Source organism: Glossina fuscipes, unplaced genomic scaffold, assembly GCF_014805625.2.
Source record: "Glossina fuscipes isolate IAEA_lab_2018 unplaced genomic scaffold, Yale_Gfus_2 61, whole genome shotgun sequence".
Classification (NCBI taxonomy): domain Eukaryota; kingdom Metazoa; phylum Arthropoda; class Insecta; order Diptera; family Glossinidae; genus Glossina; species Glossina fuscipes.
In genome coordinates this window covers 6,644,760-6,655,214 of record NW_023998433.1, presented here as the reverse complement: position 1 = coordinate 6,655,214, position 10,455 = coordinate 6,644,760, and the positions used below count along the sequence as shown (strand labels likewise).

General features: G+C 30.0%; 1 protein-coding gene across 1 annotated transcript in view; it reads left to right on the top strand.

Annotated features, from left to right (window-relative positions):
- Positions 1 to 7,736: 7,736 nt before the first annotated feature.
- The window catches only part of LOC119637803 (myophilin), a 37,537-nt gene continuing 34,818 nt past the window's right edge, over positions 7,737 to 10,455 (top strand). Inside the window, exon 1 of the mRNA XM_038034125.1 lies at positions 7,737 to 8,146. Coding sequence (XP_037890053.1) covers positions 8,093 to 8,146 — 54 coding nt within the window. The 5' untranslated portion in view covers positions 7,737 to 8,092. The remainder of the gene's footprint in view (positions 8,147 to 10,455) is intronic.

The window sequence follows — 10,455 nt, the reverse complement described above, 5'->3', positions numbered from 1 at the left end:
CTCTAACAGAAATCGCAAGTTAAACCTTTTAAATAATAACTCATATATGTGATAACTTGCATTTGTTAACTATACCAGACTTCTAAGCATACAAAAATTTAAATGTAAAATAACTTCTTGTCGCTCATCTTCTTTCTTTTCGGTGCTTGTGATCCGTCCGCTTCTAAAATAAAGAGTATAAATAGAAAAATAAATCAATCAGAAATGAAATATTGGAATGAACATTGTAATTAACTTACCTTCCGCCAACCTGCCAGATTTTGTTGAGGAAGCCCATTGGCTTTAACTTAAAGCTCAACTCATTCCACAGTTTGTTGGGCTTTAAGCGTACTTCTTTGGACTGGAGCAGTCTTTTCCTTTATAATATCTTTATATATATCGTATTTGTCCTGTTGTTTATAAATCTCTCCTATAATGGGCTTTAATATTTGCTAACTGCCGGGGAATTTACATTAAATTTTTAATAACCCATTTTATTTTGTTACGGTTTACAATTGACATTGCTAAAGCAGCAGGTATTTAAGAATCTAGCCTGCACAGCGGCTGTGACTACTACTTCATTGGGTTTTTCACGAATTGTAGTTCTTAGTTTGTTTAATTACCTATATTTTATAACTTACAATTTCCAGCAATTCTTGGTAATCTCCAGTCGCATAGTGCATCTTTGTTTAACTGTCAGATGGAACGTTGTAATTATGCGCTATTATTATACATTGACAATAATCAACAAATGTACAGAGTCTTGTTACTTTATATATTTCTTACATGTTTATAACACTTGCATATGTATTTCTCGATTATTTGTTCCACAAATAGCTAAATTAAAAACAATAATAACTTAAGCAACGCTTAACAGTTCTTCTTTTTAGTACACTAGAACAAGAAAAGGAACTATGTAGGACTTAAGCTGAACTTCCCGGAACAATTAAGTTTCTTTAAGATAATCCGCCCTTTATGTTAGGACAATAAACCCCAGATTCACTGGAGGGATATTTTCACAAATTGTAGTTCTAATTTTGTTTAAATCTTTACAAAATGTATAAACATTACCCTAGAGGTTTAAAATGTTATTGTTTGTGTTTTGACAACCACGAATATTTTATGAGGCCTATTTTGTTGCTGGATTAGATCAGCGACTCTAGGTTTTATTGCCCAAGAAATTTCTTTAATACAGATTTCATGGCTTTATTTTCTAAACTTGCATTTATATGCGGTTTTTTATATTTTTTTAAAATATTTACTTAAAAATATATTTCGCTCTTCTTTCTTTGACATTGACACTTTTCATTATTTTCTATTTCATTCACTAATCCTATGGATGCTTTTCTTTTGTTTAATCTAATTTTCTCAGGGTAATTCTTGTTTTGTTTTTTTGAATATCGTTCTAATTCATTTTCTAAAGAGTTTTCTATCCTTTTATTATAATATTCTCAGGTTAATTTTTGTAATTTTGCTTTATTCTAACACTTAGTATTAAGAACCTTCTCGTCCGCTCGATGGTTCTGTCTCCCTTCACTGCCTTTACTCGATTCCCCTCATTTACTTTCTCTCGGTTAAGCTAGCACTCAGAAACTTGACTTCAACTTCGAACTATCTCTCTTTTCTTCTCTTTTCCCTTTCTTAATCCTATTCTGCTTAACTTACTGTGGTAGTAGTAGTTTTAATTATAAGTAGATTGGTCGATATTATATTTGGATTTCACAATTTCAAGCTTCTTCGTTTGATTTTTTTTGCGTTAATCCATTTTCTTTAGATTTTATTTTGAATTTCTTTTACTACTCTAGTTTCGTAGAACTCTGAACTTTCAATTCTAAGACACGCTTGTTCAAGACAATAGCTGCTTTGCTTTCATATCGCGGATATAAGAAAGGATATTCCACAGTTGGTTTGCACATATAATGCAGCAAAGAACGAGAGTCAATATAAAATAGTTAATAGCAGTTTTGCATATGTAATTGTATTCCAGCTTTTTTTGCTACACGTAAAAAGCATTCAGCACCGTTTGGTGACTTGCGTTGTCTTGTTTCACATATGTACACCCGCTCGTAAATACACATTATCATAGTATTTTATATTATATATTATATATTAATCGAGGATAGTTTAAATTTTACGTATTTCTTTTTTTTAATTCGCTCCACACCTATCATCTTTTGTCTACTATATTTAAATTTTTCATATGATATGTTGGCATTTTTGCCAGCTATGGGGGATTTTCCATTAATTACTTTTTAATCGCTTTTATTTCGTTACTGCTTATAATAAAAAATTGTTTATTGTTTAGAATTTACCATTTCAGGCAATTTTTGGTAGTTCTCACCCGCATACTGTATCCTACACTTCTATTAAGTGCTTCTACTGTATAGTGACAAAAATCTCAAAAAATTTTTGTTGATGTTTTAATACACTTTATGCATGTTTTGCATGTTTACGATATATGTATGTTTTATCGATTATTTCTTCCGTAATTAGCTTAATTAAAAGCAATAATGACTTAAGCAACGCTTAAAATCTTCTTTCACTGAACTAGGAAAAGAGGGGAAACTACTAACTACTTAAGCCAAACCATTTGAAATTTAGTTACTACTACGTCCAATTTGCCGTTTATGTTAGGGCAATCCACAGATCCACTGGAAAGTTGTTTCCACAAAATCCAATATAAAAAATCGGCAAAGTTGCAAGTGAATACATATTTTTGTTTTACTTCTTTGAAGTCCTGTACAAACATAAGACAACCAAGAAAAAATTTATAATACTATTTTGTACTTTCCTCAAATAAAGATATTATCTGCTTAAAAAGGCATTCATTCTAAAATAAATATGCGGATATCATCACGTGTTGTATTAATTTTTTCATAATAATACCATCGATGTGGGTACCAAATAAATGAACTTGGAGTGTAGAATGGAACAAGCTAAGTTTGTTAATTTTAAATTAATTATGGTAGACATTCCCACATGGTAGATTGATTTTTCTCTTAACAATATCTTGTAGTGAAGTAAAAGATGAAAAATAAATTTTTTCCCATTTAGTTTTTTATGACAATAAATAACCGCATGGGGCGTCAAATACTTGAATAGTGTTGGTATGCAAAATTGGGTCCCAGCCAAATATAACTTTCTTACTTTTTTATATTTGTTATCAAACCACTGAACGCTCTATTCTTTGCAAATGGCTGCCAGTGGGTTTAAGCGCTTACTGGCGGAATGTTACAATGTACCTAACCGCTAAGACGAAGAGCATTCTATTGATGTTCGTGTTCACGTTGTTTAGTTAACATATTCTGCAATTTCTGCCTTAATGAACGTGAATTATAACTTACACGGTAATAAGAGAGGGTAATATTTCTAATCACTAATTTACTTGGTATATGCTCACCTATACCACACCTATACTGTAGTTTAGGAGCTTAAGCCTAATTAAATAGAGGATAGCTCAAATATATAAAATCAAATCAAATACAAAAATAATAAGTTGTTTAATTTTTACTTCAAGTTTAGAACATACATAAAAAATATCAGTAACGTGTCTATAAGAAAGGGAATTCTGCTATGTGGTGCTTTTCAGTCTTACAATAAGTTTGGAGCTTAACTATTAGAGCGTACGCTTAATTTGTTTAAGCAATCGGTGCTAAAGCGTTTTATTTCATCTGTAACTTTAGATCGCTATGTAAAAAGTGATTATTCAAATGTCAATCTTGCAATATGCTAAATCTGTAAGCTCTCAAGGTGTATCCAACTATCGACCTACGGACTTGCTTATTATTAGATCTACTTTTAAGTGCCACTTAAAAAGAATCGAATGCTATTGCTGCGCTATATAGTTCGGAAGGCATGGAGGGTTTTAAAGCTTTGTCTCAAGGACACTCTACAGACGGTTACACCTAAAAGAAATACATATTTACCGAACGGGTAGATCATTACTCCTACGCCATTCTACATCCTATCCTACCTTTAGTTCCCTTAAGAAAGACGCATTGTTTATTAAACCGATCTGTTCAGAATCATTATCTGAATTGATCTAAGCCTTTCTGTCTATGTAAATTTGTGTTCAAGCCACAGGTCGCAATTTTTGAGATATTTGGATGAAATTTAATACAGTAACGTGTTTTCCCCTATGGATGAAGGCTATTGAAAATGCTTCGGATCGGTCCACTTTTTCGACCACTTCCCATATAACGCCCTGTTCTGAAAAGTCGTTATATGGCAAAAAACTGTAATTTTCAAAATTTCTCGACAAAACTAGCTAAGTAGTACTACTTCGGCATTTTGAATTGATATGAAAACTTTGGATCGGCTGGATCAATTTTTGAACGCTTTCTCATATAGCGAAAACTGAAGTTCACACAACAAAAAGGTATAATTTTCAATGCTTCACCATTAAAATTATGTCATAATAGTCATTTAACATAAAAAATTAACTGTGCCTAAATTTAGACTATTTCGTCCTTCTTTTGACCCTACCCTAATAACAATTTTCTCGAAAATTAATCCTTTTTAGAGCAGGAAAGTTTAAGTTTTAACAAGTGGTGATGGAAATTGACCTATAATATTATAGTAATTTCAATCAAATATGAATTTTTCAAAAATTTGAAACATCTACACCTACTTCTGGAGCATGCTCTATGTAGAAATTAAACTTGTATTGCATTAGCTTGCTTTTTCGACACGCTTCCCCAAAGCTACGTATATAAAAAATACGCCTTTATATAAACAAGATATAATTTTTGTGTTCTATGATAAAAATAAGAATTGTGTTAGACAATGTGGTGTAGGGTATTTAACGGTCGGCCTTGCCCGAGTATATATTCTTACTTGTTTTGATTTATTAGTTATATATAATGAAAGGAGATAACAATATAGAGAAATTTATTATAAATAATAAAAAAAATATGGATATATCCAACTAATTTCATGACCCATGCATAAATGCATATCTGAATGAAATACAAGAATTATAGGAAAAAATAAGAAAAAAAAATTTAACATAAACAATTATGGTATATAAATTTGTTTGCTGATACTTATAGCTATATACGTCGAAGAAAACTGCTGTTATTAATGATGTTATGGTCGTTGATAGTATTATGGCAGCTATTGGAACTAATCGATGTTGTTTTATGTAGCGAATATAAATTGTCCACTTAACCACTTTGGAATCCTGAATAAAAACTGCTGCTGAACACGATGTTAACAACGAGGGTGGTGATAATGAAGTTATATTAAAGTTGTAGACTGAGGCCAAATTACGATTGTTGTATTTATGAACATGTGTATGACATCTTTATGCTTTGACATTGACAATGACCTCATAACCTTAACGTAATTAGTAACGTCGTTTAGCACAATAATTACGCAGTTATTCCAAATGATAATTTATTCGTTTTGTGTTTCTCTTTTTATTATAGCGCGATTTCTTTTTTTATTGTACGACCTATGGCGATGTAGTTCTTTTTTAACAATTTTTTCTTTGCATAAACATATTTACATAAACATATTTACTGTATACAAAATTCGCAGTCAATTTTAGCACCTGTGTGTGAAATTATGTTAAGTGTTAACATGTCCATAGAACGTAAAAAAAATTGTTTAAAATAAATTATTAAGTTGTTGGTTATTTTGTTGCTTTCTTTTCTTCTCTTTAGTTTTAAAAAAAAAAAGAATATCTTTTCCTTTGGACTTTTCTGTCACTTTCTCTAAATCTTCTTTTTTTCTGTTCACCCGTAATTTTCTATTAAAATCAATTTCTTTCGACATAAATTAATTTCAGACTTTCAATCTTCTTTCTCTTTTTCTCTTTTTCTTTCTCTATAAAGTTGCTTGCATTTTTTTCCCTAAACGTGCATCCTCTTCACAAATGAAATTAGCAAACTTACTACTACACTGCTGCTTACTACAGAGTTATATCTGTAACAATTTTTACATAATACAATCGCGTATTGCAATTTGTGATTAATATTAACATTTTAGACTGATATCTGTGTAATGTTTCCATTTGAAGAAGTATTAAATAAAAGTTATAATTGTTTCATAAAATTTCTTTTCTTTTTTATGTTTTACCGTTGATATTGCTTAAATTTGGTCGGCATTACAGTGAATTGTAAATCTACAATACCGTAGACTTTAGAAGAATTATTTACAGAAAATGATGTACAAAGTTAAACAAACTTATCTATAACGATTACAGATTTATCATTCCATAATATTTCACTACACTGAGTACACCAACGCAATTAACTTTTTTCCCATTGAGGGCCCCGTTCAATTCTATTCGCCTCCAGCAAATCCATTGGTTATAAACCTCTAAAATAGTAACGAATTGAAAAGTTTTGCTCTAATGATTTCCTTAAGCAATTGCACGCAGAACTTTCATTTTTATTTGCTAACAAAGAATTTTTGTTAATCGTCAACTGCATTCTATGAGGTCGGCGGTATAAAGCATCGAAAATTTAACAATTTCGAATTATAATCAACGAAACAGTTTCAAAATATGTAAAAACTGTAATAATAGAGACAAAGATAGTAAGGTATACAAATTGAAGACGCGAGGCAATCAATGATGTTTTTAAGTGTGCAAAGATCGATACTGAAAGGTAAATCTGAATTTAATTGATTGAAACAAACAACGTTATTATTATCGTAAAATAAAGATATCGTATCGTAAAAAATAAAATAAATAAGTTGCGCATTTTTCTTTTTTTTACTTCAGTTTTTCGCTACATTTGCGTGTTTAGAACTGAATTATATATGTAGGACAAGTTTTTAATTTCAATTTCTAAGACTTTGGAAATGCCTATGAAGATGAGCAAATAAACATAACCGAATCGAATTAAGAACTAATGTTAGCATACACTTTATATGTTTTTAAAAGGAAAGAAGAAATTTACATTCGTCTTTAGCCGAATTTGGAACGCCTATGATCCACTTCCTTCGTTGATAATTATGAGAACTCATAAAGAATGGTGAAATATGACGCTCATATTCTTCAACCAATTGCAATCTCAAAAATCTGTAAGTCGTACACAACAGTGTAAGACGGACAGAGACACGTTTAAATCAATCCAGAAAGTGATACTGAATCGGCAGATATAAAACATGTCGCTGCGTCATATTCATATTCATCAAAATAGCTCAAAAATTGCATCTTGTAGGTGGAACATAACAGAACAAGATGAACAGACGGACAGACAAGCTTAGATATAATCGCAATTCTCAAGTCCTGAGCGTTGCATAAATCCGTCTAAGTTAAACACAAGAATACATGGACAGACAAGCTTGAATCGATCCAGAAAGTGATTCTATCTCAAGTCCTTCTGGATGTTGCATACATCTGCGTACACCTAATGAGTCTTTGTACCACAAGTGGTGCAAAATACAATAATGGACATTAATTTAAGCTTTCGGATAACCAATGAAAATGTAAATAACCAACTGGTAGGTACACAGTTAACAAAATAATATACGATGCATTGATGTCAATGATGATTCAAGATAAATATAATTCTTTTGACTGGTTTTAAAGCTTAAGCTGCTTGTTGTAACGAAGTAGTTGTATTGTAACGGTTTAGACTGGTATTAAAATACATTTCTGAGCAACATAGGGCTCAAGCATTAATTAGGAATTGCTAATTAAAAGTGATTTCGGTAACTCTGGTCATACTAAACTCGATTTAAATATGGGCTATAAGGTTAAGAATTGCTAATAAAATATTGTGGAAAAAATTGTGACTAGTTTATGCATTCGTTTTCATTAACAGTTGTTACGTGACAGCGTTTAGACATATTTTGAGCAATTAGAAAAAATAAGTAAGAAAAAAAAAGAGAAACAACAAATACACCAAAAAAAAAATTAAGGAATAAGAGCCGCAATTCGCTCGAGACTGTGATAAACTCGACAGAAATATCAAGTATAAGAAAGAACGTAATTAGTTGTGAATTAATTGAAAACGGAAAAATATATTCAGTTAAAAGAAGAGGAGAACTGTTCGTACATATTGAGAAAAAGCACCGAGTATCAGTTTAAAAATTAGATAAAAGAATAGTTATATTACACGTAATTTGCAATATTGCAAAAAAAACGTATTAGGCCAAAATGTCAGTCAATCGTGCACCAAAGTCTGGATTTGCAGCCGAAGCTCAACGCAAGGTAAGTGTAAATAAAATAAAAAACATTACGCCGCATAAATAAAGCTGCAAAAAATTTAAGCAATGTCAAATATGAAGACTATTAACAAACAAAACGACTTGGCGGTTATTTAATGAGGCGAAACGAAAAATATGAATAAATAAATAAATAAATACAAGCTCAATGTGCAATAACTTTTAAATAGTAAGAAAGAAACAAGTTAGTCAGTTGTCTCTTTAGTTTTATAAAAGAAGTGATGAAGCATGGAGAGAAGCAACAGTTATTAATAGCTTCAATTAAAAAATGACGTCAGTTGCAATATAGTTATAGTAATTGGTTCTCTGTAGGAAATTGTTTAAATTCATTGATTGATTAATTCAGTACCAATAAGTAGAACATGCGTAACAGACTTATGCTCCGAAACTAGTTTGACCTCAATTAATTTTTCAAAAAATAAACTGATTACATTTTGTTAAATGTTAATGATCCAAAAGAATGTCGGTCCCCTGTTTCTTCTTCTTGCTTTAAATGTGATTACTTTTTATATTTTGTTTTCTAAATGAACTCCTTTTATGTAATTTAACCTAAACGAAGAACTAAGCATTAAATATTTGCACTTACGTGTCTGCTTTCTTTAATGTTAGGAAATATTACCTAAATAAGTATGTACGTATGCATGACTAGCTGTCTGACCAGTCAGTTTGCAGGCAGGTTTATATATGCCCATTCACAAACCTACGTATAGATATGTTTCTTAATTGCGAATTCATGGCAATGTCGATTTATTCCATTGCAAAAACATTTATAATCTTATTGAGCTTCATATTTACATTTACGAGTACGTGCCTTAAAAAATTTTTGCTACACCCTTGTGGTTATTTCTTCACTTTTTTTTTCTTTTGAGTTTTTGAGTGATTACTACCAGAAATCGGATGTGAGCACTTTTTCAAACACAGTTTGTAAATATATACATATATTTTTTTTAAATTACAGTAATCAAGCAACAGATTTGCGAAATAACGGTAATTTGGAGTACCCAATAAGTAAAAAGTTTTTATTGATCTTAGAGCGAAGAATTTTAAGTATGAGCTTGCGAACCGTGCAAATAATTATTTCGTATGTTATTAATGAAAATAATCATATATTGAATTTCTTAGTTTTTCTTGAGATTACTGCAAAATTTGATTGATATTGAAAAGGTATTTTGGGAGACGGTTTTGGCCAGGTCATCACTTATATTGATCAGACATACATGGATATCATTTCTAAATATTAAAAAACAGAGTTTACAAATTATAGTATGGAGTACACAATAGGAGAATGCGTAATTCGCCAAAAGAAGAGTTTGCCATATAAATGCATTCATTCTATGAATTCAATGATGTCATCGTTTTACTCCAAAGTATGAGTGCGTTTTGCATTTCCTTGCACGAAAATTCATTAAATATTTGAAGTATTTATTATAAACTAAATATATGCATAAGAAGTTACATACACATACCAATATATACATATTTGAATTGGTCCGTTTTCGTATTGTTTGCTATAGACCTTACCAAACAACGGGGATGTAATAGATATCTAGCGTTTAAAAATTCCTAAAACGACAGTCTATAAAGCATGATAGGCGCGGAATTCTCAAATCAATTAATTCAAATAGCTTAGGATCGTAAAACTTGAGAATTAAAATTTGAAATCAAAACGCGACTCTTATATATGCTTAGGAAAAGTGACCACATATCAAGTTTGAAAATAGGCCCTATTTGCCCATAATGAACAGAAAGTTCCTTATTTTGTAATTTGTAGCAAAAGGGCCGATGTAAAAATGGTAACGATCAATGAATTGGTGTGTTAAAGAAAATATATTTAAATCCGAATACATTAGTTTTAAGTATCAATGATTCAGACGATTCTAAAATTTTTTCTTGTTTTATAATCTTATTTGTGCGTGTATATGTATATGTGTATATATATGTATATGTGTATATATATGTATATGTGTATATATATATATGTGTATATATATATATATATATATATATATGTATGTATACGTGTATATATATATATATATATGTATATATATATATATATGTATGTGTATATAATCTTATTTGTGCGTGTATATGTATATGTGTATATATATGTATATGTGTATATATATATATGTATATGTATGTATATGTATATACATATACATATATATATATATACATATACATATATATATATATACATATACATATATATATATATACATATACATATATATATATATATACATATATATATATATATACACATATACATATATATATATATATATTTTT